This window comes from Elgaria multicarinata, chromosome 11, assembly GCF_023053635.1.
Source record: "Elgaria multicarinata webbii isolate HBS135686 ecotype San Diego chromosome 11, rElgMul1.1.pri, whole genome shotgun sequence".
Lineage (NCBI taxonomy): Eukaryota > Metazoa > Chordata > Lepidosauria > Squamata > Anguidae > Elgaria > Elgaria multicarinata.
Genome location: NC_086181.1, coordinates 26,234,383 through 26,258,016, shown reverse-complemented (window position 1 = coordinate 26,258,016; position 23,634 = coordinate 26,234,383). Strand labels below are relative to the sequence as shown.

General features: G+C 43.0%; 1 protein-coding gene across 1 annotated transcript; it reads right to left on the bottom strand.

Annotated features, from left to right (window-relative positions):
- Positions 1-1,261: 1,261 nt before the first annotated feature.
- On the bottom strand, positions 1,262-22,021 carry LOC134405598 (vomeronasal type-2 receptor 26-like). Its single transcript, XM_063136838.1, has 6 exons — positions 21,846-22,021; positions 18,137-18,428; positions 13,398-14,261; positions 5,875-6,102; positions 4,420-4,546; positions 1,262-2,175 (listed from the first exon to the last, which is right to left on the bottom strand). The coding sequence occupies exons 1-6, from the start codon at positions 22,019-22,021 to the stop codon at positions 1,262-1,264; spliced, it is 2,601 nt and encodes an 866-aa protein (XP_062992908.1).
- Positions 22,022-23,634: the final 1,613 nt, after the last annotated feature.

Below are 23,634 nucleotides of genomic sequence, written 5' to 3'. Positions count from 1 at the left end.
CCAAACACAATAGTGTTTCTATTGAATGGTGGGTCATTGCTCATGAGCTCCTTTAGCAGCCTGTTTATTGAGTCAATAGCAAAGCAGCTAGGCACCAACACTTCATCCCAGATGGTAATGCCAGTTGGTTTGAGATACTGACTGGTGCAAAGCCACCTAGAATTTCAATGTCATCAAAAGTCCCATGGATTGACTGTGCATGCATGCTTCTTGAGGTGGGCTTGGCAGCATCCAGGATGGAGCTATACTAGAGTGACCAGATTTAAAAGAGGGCAGGACACCTGCAGCTTTAACTGTTGTGAGGAAGAGGGAATTTCACCAGGTTCCCCATATATTCCCAGGTTCCCCATATTTCCCCATATATCACCAGGTTCCCCATATTTCACCAGGTTCCCCACCTGCTGAACTTCCCTCTTCTATTCAACTGTTAAAGACACATGAGCCTTGTTCTCTTTTTCATATGGTCACCCTACAAGCTCTTCACAATCCTGTTTGTTTCAATGACCCTAAATAATTTGGTGTCATTTGTAATTTGGCCACTTCACATTAGCTTCAACCTCAACATGTCCACCCATTCCTACATTTTGGTCATCTCATGAGCATAAGAGTCCTAGTGCCCATCTACCCCCAGTCCATCTCTGTAGTATCCATAAATCAACCTTTACAAATGGGTATCATTCTGTCTAATCTAAATGAAAGCACATAGGGGAATTCGAGGGTCAATAAGTAATTACTTTGTCCTCTTAGAATCCAGAGCTTTAGGATTTCATCCCATTATTAAAGGAAGAAGGCCGGATGTACACTACTGCTTTAAAGCGCTTTATAACAGTTATAAAGCGCTTTAACTGCTTTAAAGCGCTATAAAACTGTTATAAAGTGCTTTAAAGCAGTAGTGTAGATCCAGGCGAAGATTGAGGCTGCAAGACCCAAGAAAGATTAAAGTGCAGGTATGGAGGGGCTACATTGCAAGTGAGCACAAGTTCATTGGAGACTCCAGAACATGTTCCTGAAGTGAAGGTTTGAAAAACAACTGCTGAAAGGCAAATTAAGGGGGCAAACAGTGGGGGTACACGCAGGATTAATTCCATTTAGGCAATTCTTTATTATTATTTTCAATTTTTTTTTATCTTAGGAGAAATAGAAGTCCTATTGGGAAGTTTTATATAGGGCAGATACTTAGAGGGGAAACTCTTACAAATATCCTGCTATTTATATACACGTACATGTCTAGATTACAAAGTATAGCAAAGGACACAGACTCTTACACATTTCTTCCATCTTTTCTCTTTATTAGCTGTTCCTTTGTGTTCAGCTGAGGTCTCAACACTATAATATAACATTTGGGGTAAAAGATACAAACCAACAACCCAGCACTGGAGGCTAAGATAGAGAAGATCTCCACGGCTACCATATATTTTCCCTTAGAGCTCAGATAGGATGGAACAAAGGATAACCACACACTGCAGAAGACCAACATGCTGAAAGTGATAAACTTGGCTTCATTGAAACTGTCAGGGAGCTTCCTTGCAAGGAAAGCCACGGTGAAACTCAACATTGCCAGGAAACCCATGTAGCCCAGAACACAACAAAACAGAGTCATGGACTGTTCGTTACACTGCAGTACAATTTCTTTAGCCACTGAGTGCATGTCCATATCTAGGAAAGGTGAAGAGGTTGCCAGCCAGAAAGTAGAGATGCTTGCTTGGATGAGGGAGCAGAAAAGTACAATGGAGATGGCCAGTCTTTTTCCCACCCACTTCCTCATCCTGGAACCTGGTTTGGTGGCCATGAAAGCCAGAACCACCGTGATGGTTTTTGCCAGCACACAAGAAACAGCCACTGAGAAGATGAGGCCAAACGTTGTTTGTCTGAGGAGACAGGTCACCTTCTGAGGACGGCCAATAAACAGCAATGCACAAAGAAAGGAGAGAAGGAGGGAGATGAGGAGAGTGTAGGTGAGGTCCCGGTTGTGGGCTTTGACAATGGGAGTGTTGTGGTGCTTCGTAAAGGTTCCCAGGACCACAGCTGTAGTCAAAGAAAAGGAGACGGCAAAAGATGCTAAACTAAATCCTAAAGGTTCTTCATAAGACAAGAAGGTTACAGTCTTGGGAACGCAGGCATCCTGTTTTTCGTTTGGATAGTTTTCCTCAGTGCATTTACGGCAGTCATTCATGTCTGAAAAAGAAAGGATGGGGCATTGATTTCAGAAGCATGAGATGAACCTGGCTGAATTGCCATGACTGTTATTCTCACACAGAGAACAAGGGCTAATCCACACCACGCAGGATACAGCACTATGAAAGCAGTATGAAAATGGTATATGGTATGTGTCTATGAGCCCCTACAGTTGTCAGTGCACTTCAATACCACTATGTAGTGTGGCTCCTGCTTTTTATTAGGGTGACCATGTCGAAAGGAGGACAGGGCTCCTGTATCTTAACCATTGCATAGAACAGGGAATTTCAGCAGGAGTCATTTGTATACATGCAACACTAGAAAAAATTCCCTCTTCCTCACACAGTTAAAGCTGCAGGAGCCCTGCCCTCTTTTGTATCTGATCATACTAGGCAGGGCTCCTGCAGCTTTAACTGTTGTGAGGAAGAGGGAATTTTACCAGGTGCTGCATGCATACAAATGACAGCTGCTGAAATTCCCTCTTCTATACAACTGTTAAAGATACAGGAGCTCTGTCCTTCTTTCTATATGGTCACCCTACTATTATATACCACTTTCATAGTGCAATATCATGCATGGTGTAGATGTGGCCCAATTCTCTTTTAAAAATGCAGCATATATTCAGTGCTGATAATTTGAAATGTGCTGCAGTGGGTTTTAAATGGTTGAGAGTTTTGTAGGTCTAAAGCAGCATCTTGGATTTTAAGCACAGTGCTGTCATAAGTCAGGTGAGATCAGAGTGCCCTGCTAAATATGATTGTGTGCCCTAATTATTAAAGAGTGACATCTTGTTTTTCTGCAAAAGTTGAAGGATCCCATATGTAGCATTAGGCAACCCCTTAATTAGGACTAACTCTAATGCCACAAAAGATTGTGCATTCTTTCAAGTTCTTTAGAGGCTGGAATGCCAAATTCCTCAGGCGAGATGGTATCAAAGCCAAGGGCGGGGGGGGGGAGGGAGAAACAGATTAGTTCAGAACTAGTGACTATGAGGTCTGTAAAATACTTTTTAAAAGTTATTGGAGAGTGAATGAGTCACTTGTTAGTGTTGCAGGTATAAGAAGATACCTTGCATTCTAGGTGCCCCCCATTTCTGAGAACATAAAGGCCAGCTGCAGCTCAGTATGGTCTCTTGCCTTGGACAATAAACACAGGTCCCTGAGTAGGTAGAGGAGAAATAAAAAGAAATCTGACATTTTATTGTATAATTATGTATTTATATTAGCAAATGCAGAGCTTAGTTTTAGGTGGCAAATGCAGTAAAAAAAGTCAGTGAAAGTCACATTGCTTAGTATTATGCAGCTGTTGGAGGGTACGGAGCCCTTTAAAAGTAAAGTTCCTCTTCAAGTCTACTGAGGTCAGTGATGGCAACTACCTACACAGTCACCAATGGTTTCTAACCATCAAATTGTACAGTGATTATTTCAACATGCTCCAAGTCTGTTTTTGACCAATATATGTGTGTGAGATATTCCCTACTCTTCCATTCTTACCCTGTGGCTGTTGGGGATTTTGCCTAGCAAACTGCCTGAATGGCTGACCCTGTTTAGCTTCATTAGTTGAAGCTTATTAACAGTTCTCAAAGACAGGTCCAGGCATAATAGATTGCAACTGTCAAGTTGATAATGGCATGAATGATGAAAAGCAACTTCCCCATGAATCAATGGCCATGAATGACCAAAAAAAAAAAGAGACTTTCCCATGAAGCAATGGCCAAGGAAAATGCATTTTGATATGCCAGGTAGTACGGAAGCTGGACACCAAATTTGAAAGGTGTGTTTTCTTTTTAATTTCACAAGAACCACCCACCAATTGGCTACCCAGAATTCACATGCCAAAGTTTCAGGAAAATCATGGGATAGTTATCATATCACATGTCAAAGCACAATAAAAATGCTTATCACATTTTTTGTTTTTAAAATGAAGATGCTATAATGGCAAAAAAGCTGGCAGTGGCCCTGGAGTTTGACATCATGCAAAAGATCAGCAAAAATAATGTTACTGACAAATCATGAGTCTTGGGTAGAAATGCTCAAAGACTTTCAGTCCAAGACAAATGCCAGATTCTTTATGCTTTCTTCCAGGCCCTCCTTATTTTATCTTTTGATCAATTTCAGGAAAAAAATACGTTGATGTATAAATTATTTTATACATTTGTCTGGATTATAGCTATTCTGCTCTTATAATTCTGATATATATATATATATATATATATATATATATATATATATATATATTTCTTACCCTCCTGGTTTGAAATCTTCCCTTCTGGGCATGGGATGCAATCGTAGCAACAAAATGGCTCCCCCTCCTTCATTTTCTTGTGAGAACCAGGTTGGCAACTCTCAGTACACTGAGAAAGAGGTCGGGACTATTTGAAAAATGAAAAAAAGAAACAATGTAATGAAGCAATAAGGAGCTTGAAATCTTACCTACATTTTTTCTATTGACCATTCTAGACATTTGAAACTTAATTTCCCCTTTGGTAAACAATGCAATGAAAGAATAAGAAGTTTGGGATCCATACATTTGTCTTGTAATAATCCTAGGCATTTGAAACTCATTCTCCCTATGGTCATTTTCTACTTTTAAAAAGAAACAGTACAGTGCATTTCACTATATGTGTCGTGTCTCTCAGCACGCTTGTACTTTCGATTGGAGGCAAAAGTTGAGGCTTGCTAAGTAATCTATAAATCTTTTATTAAACAACAAATGTCTCTTCTACCTGAATAAAGGCTACCTCTTGGAAATGACACCTGAGGCAACATTATGCAAACTAAGAAGAGAAAGAAGTTTCTTCTCAAATGCCCGTAACTTCAAAGCACCTGGTGTGATGGTCCGTTCTGGCCTAATCTCTCCGACTTTCTCACCAGCTTCTTCTCACGCCATGCATTTCAGCTTCCTGCAGATTCTAGCATCAGTTAGTGTTTTGGAACACTTGCTGCTGGAAGCACCCTCACTCCCCCCTGAGTCTGTAGGATTTGGCCTTGAGGAGATAAGCTCTGGATAGGGCTGACTCCCAGCTGGTGAATCGCCCATGAGAGCTTTCTCCCCCACTGGTACAGGCTGGCTAGTGTCTGGCGCTGCCTCCTCTATTTCTGAATCTGATTCTGATTGATTACCTGACACACCTTCTTCCAAAACAGGAGCAGTAGGGTTAGACATGACACTATGTACAAAACACACATGGATCTTTTCATCTGGGAACTCTTAGATAAGGGTTTCCCAAGACTTTTCTTTGATTTGTTCAGTGCTAGAGTAAATACAAACAGCAGACAGTTTCTGTTTCAGCGCCATGCTAAAACTAGGAGCTACAAATTGTTTTGGTCTCTAGAATTTAACCATCTTTCTCAGTGAATCAAACACATTATCTATAAGCACTGGCATTTGGTCCAGGATGTACCATGCTGCAATTACTTTGCACTCTTGGATTTTTCAGGACCTCTAATTTCTGTAAAAGACTTGTTCAAAACGTTAGAAATATAACTATCATCCCATTAAAAATTATTGCAGCAATTTCTTGGTAAACAAAGTTATTAGGAGAGCAGAACTCTGTAGCTGTTTAAATGTTTCATAAATTCACATGTTATCTTTCCTTTTTAAATGTTTGTTATTGTCCAATAAAATTATGGTAGACCTTAGAAAAGTTCCTCATTTATAATAAGGTCTCTTTCCAATTAGCTGACATTTGAATCCTACCTGATTAAACAAGCCATTCCATGTTATGGCTTTCTCATCAATGGTGAATGCTTGACCATGGGGAGCCTCGAGATCCATCCTCCCCACTCTCACCCTATGAAATGAATGGTTGGAGAAGATAATCCAATTGATCACATCCAATCCAGTGACTACCTCCCCATTCCGGTTGAAGGAAACTTTGTCCCCTGCACTGTTGTTAAATGAGACCCATTTTAGAAATGCTTGGAGCTAGAGTGAAAAAGAAAATGTAAGGATTTAGAAAAGACTGAATTTAGGTCTGTTTGGGCCAAAAAGGACATAACTTGAAATCAGGATCTATCATCCATATCATTTTCTCACCTTCACTTTAGAGTAAGGACTTTCATCTGTATCTCAAAAGCCCCCTAATCTCATGTTATGGTTCTGATCCAGATCTGTCCTCCTGCATCCTCTGTACAGCAGGAATAGGGGAGCAGGGAAGTGCAGCTGCTAGGTCCTTCTTTTTTTTAAAAAAAAAAAAAAGTAATGTATATTTTGTCACTCAAATGGCACCAGAAGAATGAAGTTCTGGCTAGCTTATTTTTCAGGAAGTGGACAAGGGGACAAAACACCAATGATAGTTGAAGAAAAAGAGAGATGTATACTCTGGTGTTGAATGAAAACTGAAATATTTAATAGTAATCTCCTCAGTAAAAATTATAGAATAATGCATTCATTTTTAACAAAGACAAATTGATGCGTACAATAGCATCAGTATCTTTTGCAGTTAAAGCAGTCCTCCTAAGGACAATACAGGGAAAGATATTCAGCATTCGTTATATAAAGAACCTTGACGACGATACAGCTCCTGATGAAGGACCTAAGAAACGTCGAGCTATTGTACGCGTCAATTTGCCTTTTTTAAAAAAATCTATGCATTATTCTATAATTTTTACTGAGGAGATTACTATTAAATATTTCAATTTTCATTCAACACCCGAGTATACATCTCTCTTTTTCTTGAATGAGCTTATTTTTCAGCTGGGTGAAGGTTATGGCTGGCCCTAGCATGAATGGCACCCTGGCCAAGGAGTGCGTCTAGTGACAAGTTGCCCCACTAGTTGGTTTTGCCAGGGCCATGCAGAGGATTTATAGACCCTGGTGCATGTGTGAAGTCCATTGAGAATGGCAACACTCAAAACCTTGATTTCTCAGCCCTTGTGTTTCCATTGCAGCCAACGTCCAATTGAAGCAGTTCAAAACACCTTATTCTGAGCGGTTGCAATCAACTGTGCAACACAGCAGAACTCTCTCAGGTTTAACAGATAACATTATTATTATTATTATTATTATTATTATTATTATTATTATTTTATTTGTTACCCACCTCTCCCTCTGGATCGAGGCAGGATACAACACAAATGCAAACACCATATAACTTAGGGGTGTGATCCGCTCCGATTAGGAGCGTAGAAGCAGTAGCGGATTGGCCTGCTCCGCCTTACCCAGAGGCGGAGTAGGAGCGGACCGCGGACCCCTAGAAGCAAGGCGATGAGAAGCGCCCATTTTTCGGAGCTCCTAGTTCAGGTGGAGCGCTCCGGTCGCCATCTTGAAAACATTTCGCCATAGGATTGCATTGCGGCAAATAATCGCGGATAACTACGTTCTTTTTGAAGCTATCGTTCTGGAAATTCTTGTGCACAGAGAGTCGTGGATGGGGGTCATTTTGAGACCACTCTCACCTCTCTGCGTCGTGCGGGTCGCGTGCTATATTTTTTTGAAAATCGGGTCAACCGCGCGGCTCAAACGGTGTTTTCGGCTTTTCGCCCATAGGATTGCATTGAGGGAAAGACTCGGGCATAACTGGGTTGGTTTTTAAGCTATCGTTCTGAAAATTCTTGTGCACAGAGAGTCGTGGATGGGGGTCATTTTGAGACTACTCTCAACTTTCTGCGTCATGCGGGTCGCGCGCTAGAAGTTTTTTAAAAAACGGCGGGAAAAATGCCTTTTTCAAAGGGCTGAGGGGCAGAGTCAGCTCCCGGTCATGATCACATGATCCCAAAGTTAGAGGAAGGCATAGGCAAAACGAGTAACTTGGGATTCTGGGAAACTTCTCTTTCTTCATCTGAACGGGCTTTTCCCAGTGTTTTTTAAAACAGTAGCCCCACCAAATGCACAAACACAACCTGAAATCATATACTAAGCCAAGAATAAGAGATAGAAACACAGCACTGCTCCCCACCCTAACTTTGGGGAACAACTGAAAAGATGTGGTGCAAGGGGATGAGCTCCCCTAGGGCATCTCATCTTGGACGTACCCCCACTCTCTCCTGCACTGGAAGGCCATTAGAGCCTTCCAAAGAGAGTAAAACGGTGGAGCAATGCCTATTATGAGTCGAAGTGAGCGTTTCCTTCTTAGTGGTGGAGCGATGCCTGTTATGAGTTGAAGTGAGCGTTTACTTCTTAATCTCAGAGCTGTTGGTGGCTGTCTTGAGTTGAACTGGCAGCTACTTCCCCCTCCCCCGGGCACGTCCCCCTATTGCTGGTAAAAGACAGATATAGCCTTTTTTTAAAAGTTCTTCTTTCTGTTTATTGAGCAACACTGCTGCTTTTAATTCCACCCCTCCTTTGTTTATTTATTGATTTATTCCATTTTATATGCATTACTGGCTTATCCTTGGCTCACTTCCTTATGCCCCCAGAAATGCCAGCTGCATGCCTGCCTGCCTTCCCTCCCTCCTCCCCTGCCCACCTCGCAGGGATGTTGTGTGTGTGTGGCTTTGACTCAGGGGAGAAGTCCTTCCTGTGCTCACTTGGAGTTTTGGAAGTTCCAAATTTTGCAGGTTTAAGCCCCGCCAAAAAACAGGGGATGATGGGACTGCCTTGAGTCTTGGCATGCGTATGTATCCCTGGATAAGCTTTCGTGGTGGTGAGTTTGAGGGTTTTTTTTAACGTGCAAAATTGACGGAGCTATGGAAAGGGGTGTTGAATTTTCATAAATTCCCCAAAAATCAGGGGATGATGGGACTGCCTTGAGTCTCAGCATGCATATGTATCCCTGGATAAGTTTTCATGGTGGCGAGTTTGAGGTTTCTAACGTGCAAATTGACGGAGCTATGGAAAGGGGTGTGAATGGGGTGCCCGCTTTTCAAAAATTTCCCAAAAATCAGGGGATGATGGGATTGCTTTGAAACTTGGCATGCGTGTGTATACCCCCATGAGGTGTCATGGTGCCAAACGTGAGGTTTCTAACTTTCACAGAAAAAAAGTTGTATAATTTTTTAGCTTTCAATGCAAGCCTATGGGGGGGAAAACGGAGCTCCGGATCCGGATCCGGAGCTCCGAGCGGAGCGGAGTGGAAGTGGGCGGAGCGGGGGTGGAGCGGAGCGGCCCGATCCGGAAAATGGCGGATCTGCAAGTGAAGCGGAGCGGGGGGTCCGTGCACACCCCTAATATAACTAATTAAAACATTTAAAACTAATACATTATTAAAAGCAACACATTATTAAAAGGCAAATTTAGAATTCAACTGGGTAGGCCTGTCGGAAGAGATCAGCCTTTATGGCTTTCTTAAATTCTGAAAGGCCGTTAAGTTGACGAATTTGTGGAAGCCATTCCACAAACTGGGAGCAGCAGTTTTGTTTTCTAGCTGTTCTTACCTTTTCAGTAAGTATGTTTTATTTTAGAATTGTTGTACCTCAGGTTGGACTAGAGTGGGAAGGAAGAACAGTTGAGCCTGGGAGTGTGTGGGGAGTGTCCCTTCACAAGAACAGGCAAAAGCTGGCTGCAGGCAAACACACTGACTGCATTCACTCACCACCACCATTATTGTTGTTGTTGTTGTTGTTGTTGTTGTTGTTGTTGTTGTTGTTATTTATATAGCACCAACAATGTACTTGGTTCTGTACAGAATATAGAAATAAAACAGCAATACCCTGCCTAGAGGCTTACAGTATAAAATCACATTAAACATATGAATTTAAGATATGCAAGGGACCCTGAGCAGTGCTGGAAGCAATTGTTATTCTTCCATGACTTTGCCCTTGTTCCTTGCAGACCAGTTCCTGAACCTTGTCTGAAGAAAACTTGGGGCCTTGCTAGATGACGGGGTAGTCCGGTACGAGCCCCGGGCTGGCCCGTGTGTCCAGATGATGCACAGGGGATCCCAGGATCAGGGAGGGGTAACCGGCACCACTTCCGGCCCGGTATTTCCCATGGTCTTAGGCTGAGCCCAAGACCACGGGCATGTAACCTGTTCCACTGCATTTCCCAGCTACCGCGTTTACTCACGAGTAGCTGGAAAAAGCAGCGGACGGCGTGCAGTGCTCCACAGGAGCGCTGCGGCCATCAAGGCAGGGTGGGGAGATGGGGGGAAACGGAGCCTGGTGGAGATGGGGGAAAAAGGAGCCTGGGGGGGAACAGAGCCAGGGGCATGGGGATCAGAGATTGCGGGCAGGGGGGATCGGAGACTGCGGGCGGGCAGGGGGAGATCAGAGATCATGGGTGGGTAGGTGGGTGGGTGGGGGTTGGATCAGAGATTGCGGGCAGGCAGGTGGGATCGGAGATCACGTCGTGGGGGAATTGGGGGCAGGGGGAGTGGGGAACCTTTTTTTAAAAAAGCCTATCTTTATTAGGGATGTGCTCCGCTCCGATTAGGAGCGTAGAAGCAGTAGCGGATTGGCCTGCTCCGCCTTACCCAGAGGCGGAGTAGGAGCGGACCGCGGACCCCCTAGAAGCAAGGCGAAGAGAAGCGCCCATTTTTCGGAGCTCCTAGTTCAGGTGGAGCGCTCCGGTCGCCATCTTGAAAACATTTCGCCATAGGATTGCATTGCGGCAAATAATCGCGCATAACTACGTTGTTTTTGAAGCTATCATTCTGAAAATTCTTGTGCACAGAGAGTCGTGGATGGGGGTCATTTTGAGACCACTCTCACCTCTCTGCGTTGTCTGGGTCGCGTGCTATATTTTTGTGAAAATCGGGTCAACCGCGCGGCTCAAACGGCGTTTGCGGCTTTTCGCCCATAGGATTGCATTGAGGGAAAGAATCGGGGCTAACTGGGGGGGGGTTTAAGCTATCATTCTGAAAATTCTTGTGCACAGAGAGTCGTGGATGGGGGTCATTTTGAGACCACTCTCAACTTTCTGCATCGTACGGGTCGCGGGCTATATTTTTGTGAAAATCGGGTCAACCGCGCGGCTCAAACGGCGTTTTCGGCTTTTCGCCCATAGGATTGCATTGAGGGAAAGAATCGGGGATAACTGGGGGGGGGTTTAAGCTATCATTCTGAAAATTCTTGTGCACAGAGAGTCGTGGATGGGGGTCATTTTGAGACCACTCTCAACTTTCTGCATCGTACGGGTCGCGGGCTAGAAGTTTTTAAAAAATCGGCGGGAAAAATACCTTTTTCAAAGGGCTGAGGGGCAGAGTCAGCTCCCGGTCATGATGATCCCAAAGTTGGAGGAGGGCATAGGCAAAACAGGTAACTTGGGATTCTGGGAAACTTCTCTTTCTTCATCTGAACGGGCTTTTCCCCGTGTTTTTTAACACAGTAGCCCCACCAAATGCACAAACACAACCTGAAATCATATACTAAGCCAAGAATAAGAGATAGAAACACAGCACTGCTCCCCACCCTAACCTTGGTGAACAACTGAATCGATGTGGTGCAAGGGGATGAGCTCCCCTAGGGCATCTCATCGTGGACGTGCCCCCACTCTCTCCTGCACTGGAAGGCCATTAGAGCCTTCCAAAGAGAGTAAAACGGTGGAGCAATGCCTATCATGAGTTGAAGTGAATGGTCACTTTTCAGTGGTGGAGCAATGCCTGTTCTGAGTCGAAGTGAGCGTTTTACTTCTTCTCAGAGCTGTTGGTGGCTGTCAGTGTCTTGAACTGGCAGCTACTTCCCCCTCCCCCGGGCACGTCCCCCTATTGCTGGTAAAAGACAGATATAGCCTTTTAAAAAAAATTCTTCTTGCTGTTTATTGAGCAACACTGCTGCTTTTAATTCCACCCCTCCTTTGTTTATTGATTGATTTATTCCATTTTATATGCATTACTGGCTTATCCTTGGCTCACTTCCTTATGCCCCCAGAAATGCCAGCTGCATGCCTGCCTGCCTTCCCTCCCTCCTCCCCTGCCCACCTCGCAGGGATGTTGTGTGTGGGGTGCCCGATTTTCAAAAATTCCCCAAAAATCAGGGGATGATGGGATTGCTTTGAAACTTGGCGTGCGTGTGTATATCCCCATGAGGTGTCATGGTGCCAAACATGAGGTTTCTAACTTGAACAGAAAAAAAGTTGTATAATTTTTTAGCTTTCAATGCAAGCCTATGGGGGGGGGGAAACGGAGCTCCGGATCCGGATCCGGAGCTCCGGGCGGAGCGGAGCGGAAGTGGGCGGAGCGGGGGCGGGGCGGAGCGGCCCGATCCGGAAAATGGCGGATCTGCAAGTGAAGCGGAGCGGGGGGTCCGTGCACACCCCTAATCTTTATCATTGGTGCACTCCTGTGCACATGGTCCCTTTAAACTAAGAAAAAAATGGCGGACGCGACGTGCCCTTCCTGCAGCCCATCACATCTTACATGTAGACAGGGGCATCGGCCCATGCTACTTTTAGCACAGGCTGGCCTCTCCTCCCGCACAGATTTGCAGGTAGGTCTAGCAAGGCCCTTGATCTTGGGCCAGATTCTGACCACTCTTTGGCTCATTCCTGAACCCAGTACTGTTTGACCTGGTTTCTGACGGATACTTTTGGCTCTCAACATCAGACTGTTTGTTGATGTTTCCAGCCTGCTTATCTCTCTCTAGTGTCGGTGATTTATGACAAGAATATCCATTATGTTTCCTCCTTAAGAAGAATGAAGAACAATAATACATAAAAAAATCTAGCTGACATCTTACAGCTTTGTTATTTCTATAGAAATTATAGTGTTTACACTATTTGAAGTTCTATGTGCTTGGTAACCTTTAGTAGTGGCACAGGCATCCAGTTGAGGTTTGCTGCTGGCAATGTCTGTAATGTTACTCAGAAGGGCCCATTTATGAAAAAGGGTGCTCCACCATTTTAACACAAAATGGCAGCTCAGTGAGGGAATGGGTGGCTGCATTCCACTTCCCAGTGGCAAGAAGAAGAAGAAGAAGAAGAAGAGGAGGAGGAGGAGGAGGAGGAGGAGGAGGAGGAAAGAAGCTACTAAGCTCAGCTTGCCTCACCACCAAATAAGATTGGAACACTGGGTGACCACCAATCTTGCCCACTCTTAAGGCCAGATCTGGAGAATGCTTCTGGGGAACTGATTATCCTATATGACACAGGGATTGCATAAGGGGATACTACCTGAATCATTAAAATAATAACCTACACTAGTTATAAAATATATACTCAAACCACCAAGAGGAAAGGATAATGACTGACTGAAATGTGGTCTATTCTGTTTTTTCTTTTTCTTTTTTCTTTTTTCTTTTTTTTTGGTTAGGGCAAGGGAAGGAAGATGAATATGTTAAGATGATTTGGAGGGGGAGAATAAAACACAATGAGGAACTGTTCCATGAGGAACTTCAGCCCATTACCTGCTCAAATTGTAGATTGTAAAGTTTCGGTTCCACTCCATCCATCATTACATCAAGTTTGGCTCTGGAAGAGGACATGGCATGATGTAGGGCATGGGCCACAGTATAGACAGCATTGTAGATGCTATAGCTGTGTCCAATCATGCTCATTTCAAAGAATGATCCAGGAAGGCTCTGTAGCTTCTCCTGCCCTGTGCAAATGTCCCCATCTGACTTGCCCACAATATTATTTGGGAATACACAGCCAAAGGCCTGTTGCCAGAAATCTCTGATAAAACCATCTTCTTTAGAGCTAGAAGGGTTTTTCATCTCAAGAAACTGCTGAAATCCTGTTAGGTCACTGGAATGGCTTCGGAAAGATATAGCACCATTGAATATTTCTGCATCCCAATTCTTTTGGTAGACAAATGACGTGAACTCCACCTGAGCTGTTACTATCCATACTTTCCCTATCACTTCTTTTGACGTGACCTCTTGTTCTGATAGATATGAAAGGAAGAGAAAAAATGCCATGGAATAAGATTCTCCATGGACTACCACTACATTGGCTTTGCTGCCCAATATTTTATCAAGTATTTTTGCCCCCTGTAGAAATGCGTCATTAATTTTACTGTCCAAACTTATTTTGGGGCTTCTTTCTATGAAGTCAAAACAGACACCCTTCTTAGAAAACAACGGACTGACCACTTGTAGCAATCTTTCTCCATTATCATTATCCATAATAACAATCCCAATCCATGTCCACCTGAACTGGAGAAGCAAAGAGAGAATCCCCTCATACTGAATGGCTTCCTGAGGAGCCAGCTGGTAGAAGGGAAGTCCTGGAGTTTTTGTGTTCATCAAGGGGGCAGGGCCATAGATGAGCTAAGGAAAGATTTTGGGTAGAGGGAAAGAAAATCATATCAGCATTTATAGAGTCATTTTTAATAAAATAATAATAATAATAATAATAATAATAATAATAATAATAATAATAATAAATAGATTTAATGGGCATCTGGTTGGGAACAGAATGTAGCTCTCTGTTCTAAGAGAATACTGACTGTCCTACAGCCATCTAGCAAGTTCAAGGGTAAAGGCCTCAGTGGAAGGATGCATCCAGACTTATTCATACTTAAGAGTTAAACATATTGAATTTAATGGACCATAAAGAAATCCCGATTGGCTTCGATCCTATTTATTTCAATGTGTCCAATTTAAGTATGTCTACACCGTGTTCCAATTCATTGTTGAGGAAAACACACACACAGAGGGCATGTCTACACCTCCTGGCATTCTGGGAGGGAGGGAAGGATATTACAGTATTCTGCTCATGAGAGGCTCCCCTTTGGACATCCCGGGAGGAACGATTGAGCGCTCCAATGTGAAAGTAAGTTTTTTTAAAAAACAAACACACCATGATCATGCTCCCCCTCCCACCCCCAATGGTCACGGAGCACCTGAAGAGCTCCTTGCCCCATGCTGGTTCCTGCCTCCTCATGTTTGTTCACAAGGAGGCGGGACGAACCTGGAACAGCCGTCCACACCTCCCACGGTCTCAGGACAATCCCAAGACCTTGGGAAAAATCAGGCTAAAAATCATCCCAGTTATCCCGGGGAAATGGGAGGGATCATCCCTCTCTGCCTCCGGGATCCCAGGAGCATCATGTGGATGCACAGGGATGATCCCGGGATGATCCCCAGGATAAGACATGGTGTAGACATGCCCAGAAAGAGAGAGAGGGAGTGAGTGTTGCTTCTGCTGTCACCCATTCATATGTCTCCACAAAATCTGAGGTCTTACATGATTCTGTCAAAGAACTGGAAGAATCTTGAGGGCCAAACAACATTTAGCATTATTACCCACATTCCCTGCAGGACACAATTACATAGAGGGGAGCTCTGATTAGCTCCAGTGCTTGTGTGTGTGTGTGTGTGTGTGTGTGTGTGTGTGTGTGTATGTGTATGTGTGTTTGGGGTGGGGTGGGGCTTTCATGGTCTTCCTTCCTTCCAGAATTTTGATGGAACCAGGCAATGCAGAATTGGATTCTGCATACACAATTTTCAATACAAATGCAATGAGTTGCATCCTGCAGTGTTCATGAACCAATAGAATGGACCACTAGAGCAACAAGAATGAGCATTTCCTGAAAGAACCAGAAATGAGCTACAGTGCTTGTTTCTGGAATGGGCAAGTCAGTGTGTCTGGGCTATTTCAGCAACTGCCAGTTCTTACTGTACTAGGGTCCATTTCACTGGTGTAAGAGAACTCGCATTGGCTTAGAGGCAGTTTAGGGTATTGCTCATTGGGAAGTACATCTGAAAGAAAATGCATTAAGATGTGGGATGTTTAAAATACTGAATGGCTTAAATGAAGCTTGTGAAACTGTAGCAATTTCAGCACCATGGCTGTCCAATTAACAATGCACTGAAATTGTATTTTCATTTATGACTGATATATTTATATGGACACTGCGGTGTCCATGTAGTTAAGAACGATGAGTAGATTCTACATTCTGCCATTATAAAGCAGTAATTGTGTGTGTGTGTGTGTCATTCTAACGTTCATAAAATTGAAAATGTTTCACCAATCTTGCTGACATTTACATGTGCCATAAAGAAATGTTGGTTTTACATACCCTTGAAATGTCAAGAAGATTGCTGAAAGATTGAGGGAAGGAGGGCAGTTTAAAGTACAAAAGAAAAATCTTTCTGAATCAAAATGACTCTGATAACATGATAAATATATGTGCTCATGATTTCTGAAGTCAGGAAATCCTTAGTAATTTATCCAGTGGTGGGGTCTTCTTCCTCCTTCATTCTAGTTGGTGGAATGGCTTTTCTTTTTTAAAAAAATATCTTTGGTTGATTTTTAATGAATCTTTGCCCCATTAGAGTGAATACAGGGGCCGGCTCCACCCATAGCATGACACATGCTCCGTAGCATCGCTCTCCCCCTCCCTCTTGCCTCAGATAGATGTATGCTGAAGATAAAATGGCCACCTGGCAGTCATTTCCTTATTGGAATCATCATTCCTTATGATTGTTGGGTTTTGCTTTAACCACTAAGCAGCCTGGATTCAGATCCTTCCACAAGGAAGCTGTGGAAATGAATGGATTGAAACTTTAGTTTATAAGCAGCCCTGGCTTTCTGAGAAACAGACTCAGGCCATGGCTAGACCAGGCCTGTATCTGGGGTTTGTCCCAGAATCATCCCTGTGCATCCAAATGACTCACAGGGGATCCCGAGAGCAGGCAGGGATGACCCCTCCATTTGCCTGGGATAATCCTTAGGTCTAGCTAAGGCCTCAGCCTGGTTCTTGGCTCCCTTTTGAGAGAAGAAGTGTTATCTTTTCTCTTTTGGTTTATGTTTTCCTTTGGCTTTTTGAGAGTATTTTGGGCTCCCTTTTCCCAAGGCCAGTTTGCTTTCTTGCTCACTGTTGAAGCAGGGTGTAGAACTCAGCAGAGATCTCTTTCAGCCTTCCTCTGGATCCATGGTCACCTAGTCTTCAGATCTCCTTGGAAGAGATAGCCAGAGGGGATCTACACATCGTCGTGAAGGCACTTGCGTGTGCCTGCAATGCGCCCTGAAACTCATTGTGTAGATCCTGCCCTACCCTGGCCAGAAGAGGCGGAGGAGGAGGAGGAGGAGGAGGCCCCACATCACCCCTCGCGGGGACGGGGTGAAAAGTTTCTGGGCTTGGCGGCTTCGCTGGGGAATCCGGCCGCGTCCTTGCTGCTGCCACCCACCGGCGAAAGAGCCACCCGGGTCGGAGAGCTCGGCGGAAGGGGTATTCACTGTTTTCCTTCTTATGTTATAAAATCTATTTTCAACTTCAAGGGTAACAGAGTTGGGGGAAATCCTCAGTCTCTTTGCGATCAGAGGCACTGAGTAAGGGACCCAAACCAATCCTTTCCTGTTCCTCTGTCACTCTGATGAGATGTATTGTGGAGAGATTGTGGGGAGTAAACAGTATATTTTGTATAAACACATTTTAAGCGGGGGGGACACAGATTGGTTATTTGAACGGCAGGATATTGACAAAAACCTGAAAGTGCCAGCACGTGCTCTGGTTCTATATCTGAAACATATAGTGCCCCTTTTGTTATCAATCATGCTGCCATATGCGAGATGTTTGTGAGAAAAATATTGGGTAGCCCCTGTATTTTGTAAGGATATAGAACAGTGTTACCTATCCTGCTGTCCGAGCATTCCTGACCCTGAGACATACTGACTTGCAATGATGGGAGTTGTAGTCCAACACATTTGGAGGGCACCAGGTTGGGGAAGGGCTGCTCTAAACAAAAAAGAGAGGTGGCCCTAAATTCTTCATCATCAGTTTTCCACAACTCCATAGTCAACTCTTCATATCCTATTCTCCATCCTGTCCTCATGGTTTATATCTGCTTTGGGAGAATGGCAATTTCACTGGCACTTTCTGCCTCCTTAGGGAGGATGTGGCATTAAGGCTTGTTAGCCTTAACTCCCAATTTCCCTGTTTTTTGGTTGAAAACTGTAGAGCCTTAAGTTTGTTTTGTATGAGAAAAACCTATGGTTTACAAAACAAACTTAAGGCTCTACAGGAGAGAGAGAGAGAGAGAGAGAGAGAGAGAGAGAGAGAGAGAGAGAGAGAGAGAGAGAGGATATGATATTCATAAACAATATTCTCATTTCTGCTTCCAAACGACAAAATGTAATTAGAAAGGAAAGGGAAAGTGTGAGTGTTGTGGCAGATTCTCATGTTCCCCAAATAACCTACCTGTGGAGTCTTATAGGTATCCAAGATATTTGCCACATATAGGGAGATTTCAGCATCCAGTCCCCCAATAACTGCTGTTAGTGTATTCTGGATATCACATACATAGTTAGGTACAACATTTTCCAGTGCAGTCAACAGTAGCATTGTAGCATGATAGGTCCTCCTTGCATTGTCATAGCTATCATAGATGTGGAAGCCCATGGTGATATTGGGTAAGATCTGAGCGTTTTCATTGATTTCTTTTACTGCAAATGCCAAGGCCAGGATGTGCTGGTAATGCTTAAGTACTATGCTACAACAAAAGGAGCATTATGTAACAGAAGGATATTCCATCCATTCATTAATTTTTGCCACTCTGTTCCAGATCAACATCCTTAGTAATCTTACAGGACTTAAATACTAACCTCCTATACTAAGAACAAAATCAAACTATATCAATGTTCATCTTCAGCACATCACTGTCCTCAACATTTCTGTAGAAAGTTCCTTTTAAGGGAAGGTTTAGTACTGTGAGGCAACATGCTCTTTAACATCTACAGAGATCCACTGGTTTACATATGGATTTAGTCATACTTGGAGTAGACATATTAAAATCAATGAGAAAAGTTAGACATGATACATGTCAATCACAACATTCTTAAGCATGATTGATTTCCATTGTCTCACTTATGTATGACTATAACAAGATCCAACAGACTATCCCCAATGTCAGTTGCATTGTACAACACTATTGAGATTTATCATCTATTATCTGCCAAAGGGAATTGATGACGAAATGGTACCGAAAAAGAGGGAACAATAGGCTGGATCCTGATTTACTCATAGTTAGGTTCAACCCGCTGATACCAGTGGAACTGAAATGAGTCATGACTAATTTGAGTTCCATTAATTTCAAAGGTTCTTCTTTGAGTATGAGTAGATCTGGATTTAATGAAATCAGGTTTCATGTCAAGAATGCTGAATATCGTGGCGGGAACGTGCATACAGTTTGTGTGTGTTATTGAGTGTGCATGCATATTCTTCTGTGGTTCACTTGACAATGATAAGGTGGGCCTGAATATATTAATCATTGTTTGACTCACCAAATAAGGGTGTTGAGAAGTTTCAAAGAAGTTAAAGTGTCCAAATACAAGTGAGAGGGCATGTAACAAGGGAGCTTCTTTTCATCAGAATTCCCTTAATGGTATGTATATTCTTTACTGCAGTCAACAGACACATTTTGGAAGCATACAGTCTTGTGAAAAAGAAAGTACACCCTCTTGGAATTGTATGATTTTACATATCAGGACATAATAACAATCCTTAGCAGGTCTAAAAATTAGGTAAATACAACCAGAGATGAACAACAACACATGACATATTACACCTTGTCATGATTTATTTAACAGAAATAAAGCCAAAATGGAGAAGCCATGTGTGAAAAAGTAAGTACACCTTATGATTCAATAGCTTGTAGAACCACCTTTAGCAGCAATAACTTGAAGTAATCGTTTTCTGTATGATCGTTTTCAGTCTCTCACATCGTTGTGGAGGAATTTTGGCCCACTCTTCTTTACGACGTTGCTTCAGTTCATTGAGGTTTGAGGGCATTTGTTTATGCACAGCTCTCTTAAGGTCCCACCACAGCATTTCAATCGGGTTGAGGTCTGGACTTTGACTGGGCCATTGCAAAACCTTGATTCTTTTCTTTTTTTCAGCCATTCTGTTGTAGATTCGCTGGTGTGCTTGGGATCATTGTCCTGTTGCATGACCCAATTTTGGCCAAGCTTTAGCTGTTGGACAGACGGCCTCACATTTGACTCTAGAATACTTTGGTATACAGAGGAGTTCATGGTCTACTCGATGACTGCAAGGTTCCCAGGTCCTGTGGCTGCAAAACAAGCCCAAATCATCATCTCTCCACCACCATGCTTGACAGTTGGTATGAGGTGTTTGTGCTGATATGCTGTGTTTGGTTTTCGCCAAACGTGGCGCTGTGCATTATGGCCAAACTTCTCCACTTTGGTATCGTCTGTCCAAAGGACATCGTTCCAGAAGTCTTGTGGTTTGTTCAGATGCAACTTTGCAAACCTAAGCCGTGCTGCCACATTCTTTTTAGAGACAAGAGGCTTTCTCCTGGCAACCCTTCCAAACAAACCATACTTGTTCAGTCTTTTTCTAATTGTACTGTCATGAACTTTAACATTTAACATGCTCACTGAGGCCTGTAGAGTCTGAGATGTAACTCTTGGGGTTTTTGCAATTTCTCTGAGCATTGCATGGTCTGACCTTGGGGTGATTTTGCTGGGACGTCCTCTCCTGGGAAGATTGGCAACTGTCTTGAATGTTTTCCACTTTTGAATAATCTTTCTCACTGTAGAATGATGGACTTTCAATTGTTTGGAAATGGCCTTATAACCCTTCCCAGATTGATGGGCAGCAGCAATTGCTTCTCTAAGATCATTGCTGATGTCTTTCCTCCTTGGCATTGTGTTAACACACACCTGAATGCTCCAGACCAGCAAACTGAAAAAACTTTGACTTTTATAGAGGTGGTCATACTTGCTGATGATCAATTAATCATGGGCATTTGATTAGCAGCACCTATCTGCTACTTAGCATCTTAATTCCTATGGAAGCAGTAAGGGTGTACTTACTTTTTCACACATGGCTTCTCCATTTTGGCTTTATTTCTGTTAAATAAATCATGACACAGTGTGATATGTCATGTGTTGTTGTTCATCTGAGGTTGTATTTACCTAATTTTTAGACCTGCTAAGGAACAGATGATTGTTATTATGTCCTGATATGTAAAATCATACAATTCCAACAGGGTGTACTTTCTTTTTCACACAACTGTAGATGGAACCTAGGCCTTAGCTAGACCTGAAGTTTATCCCGGGATCGTCCCAGGGTCATCCCTGTTCATGTAAATGACACACAGGGGATCCCTGGAGCAGGCAGGGATGACCCTGGGATGATCCTGGGATAAACCTTAGGTCTAGCTAAGGCTCTGCTTCCTGATTGTTATATGGATGTGCCCTCTGTGGCAAAGAAACACCACTCTACCTTCCCGAAATATTGAGAACGTGGCACATCAAATCTAGGTACACTATTTAACAAAATATAAATTGCGTAGGAATACCCAAGGAACAAGATGAGCACATTGCACAGGCTTGAGGCGAATGGTTTTGAAAAGAAATAACACAGTGGGATTCTGCCTTATTGTAGCTATCGCAGAATCCTATCCCTTTTGAAAAAGTAAAGGCGGTGACTGCACAGACAAGGAGGTCTTTTTCAAAGGACTTTGGCAACTAGATTAAGGGAGATAAGGAACCAACTGAAATATATTAATCTTAAACTTTAAGGCAGCCAACCAAGCACTCACACTTATTTGTATTTGTTTCCATTAATATAGCTGCATTTGGAACACATTGTGGGATGTGCAAACAAGCTCCTAAAACTATAACTTGTCTACCATTAAAAACTGAAAACAATCCCTTAAACCATATAGCAGCTCCATAAAAGAACAAAAAAAATGTATCTGAGAACTATTAAAGATTTAATAGCTGCTGGAAAACCTACACATTTTCTATAGAGACACTTAATTATATTAATGTTTCCTACAGCCTAATCCAGTAAGCCCCTATGCTACAGCTTTATCACTCTCTTATACTCTGATGATTCTGATAGTACCATTAATGGGATTAAAATGAACTACAGTCCTTACGTAAGTTCATCCACCATTTCTAGAGGGGGTTCTTCAGTGAAGGCTGTTGGACTGGAGACAAAGAGACCATAAGTAGCAATGCCACCAATGATGAGGTCTCCTGACTGATGATACTTGTGAAGCGGAGGGTTAGGATCTCTAACCCTGCAGTTGTCAATGTGAGCTTTGCATCCCATGCTAGCAAGCAGTATCAGCAGCAAGTTTACCATGGTAAAATAGTAGTACTATAGTTGTTTGGTTTATTGCATTGACAACCAAACATTCAGAAAATAGTTTCTCTTTCCATATCCATGATCCTCGCCTATTCGTTGGTTCTCTCCCTACCTCGTTATGTTACTGGTGATATTTATAACATCCTTTGGTGTTAGTTTTGCAAGTGACTACTGAAATTCTTCAGGGGATTTGAGACTCAGCAGAATTAATCACTACCCTTTAGATAATTGAAGAGGAGAATAATTACAAAATAATTACCGATGAAAGGTTATTGGTCACATCTGAACAACACCCCCACCCCCACCCCCACCCCCACCCCCAGAAGAATAGAAAGTGAGGAACCATGTGGCTTGGGATGGCCCACAGTATTTATTTTTTACTTATGAAATTGATAACAGAAATAATAGAGTCTGGTCAGGAATCAGAGACAAAATAGACATGGTTGATGACAGGACTGACCATCTTGAGAAGATGACCTTGATCAATTTAGCCTGAAACCCTATACCTTTGAGTAAGTCCCATTGATCACAGTAGGACTTACTAAAGGGTAGACATGCAACTGGTCTTACAATATTTCATTATGTAGTATAGAAGTACCTTTTATATAATGCTTTAGGTAGTGTGCGTCAAATAGAATTTCCCCCCCTCAAATATCATTTTCAATTTGGAAGTAATTTTTTACACAGGAAATGTTTATCCTTTTAATAACATCAACCTGTTTTGTTTGTTTCTGGAACATGGAACATCTTTTAAAAGCCTACTGAAAACTTATATTTTCACACAGGTTTTCCATTGATTTTAACTTAGCTGGTTTTAAATTGCCTTTTTTAAACTTTTAACATTTGTTATTTTATGGCTTTAATTGCAAGCTTTCAAGAAGGCCTTAAACATTTTATTTTACCATGAACTTCCCAGGATATACATTGATTGCGAGTAGAGGAGGAAGCAGAGAATGAAGACACAGACACAAGAGCTTGGGTTAACCAGGGCCTCTTTATTAATTATTGGTAATTCAACCCTACCTGGATCTGCACATGAAAGTGCGGGAATTAATTCCTTATCTCAGGCCACTTGCCTGTAATAAAGGGCGAGCCACTCTCCAAAGCAAGGAGTCGGGTAAATCGGCTCCTTCCTTATGTGACACTTTGTAAGTCTGGGGAGACCACCCTACTACACCCCCGCCCACTGCCATATTGACAGTGAGTAGGTGAGGACAGGAGGGTCTCCAAAGGCATACCATATCCTGGCACTGGGGCTGAGTAGCCCCCGAGGAGCAGGTCATCCAGCTATGCCAATCACCATAAAGGTGCCAGAGTGCTCACCATCCCTATCTAATAAAGCCAATTTCCACACATCCTTGCCAATGAAGGGAACCAAGCCTCAGCTTAGGTGCCCTTCCCCCACCAACCCGGGATGAAGTCCCACAACCCACATGCAGATCCTGCAGGAAAATATCATACCCTGCATTGGAGAGTTGAACTCAGTCTGCCCTATAAAACTCTTGTCTGGAAGGCAAATAACTGGGTGGGGAAAAACCCAACCCTGTTGATCCTGTAGGGTCCATCTATTCTCCCTT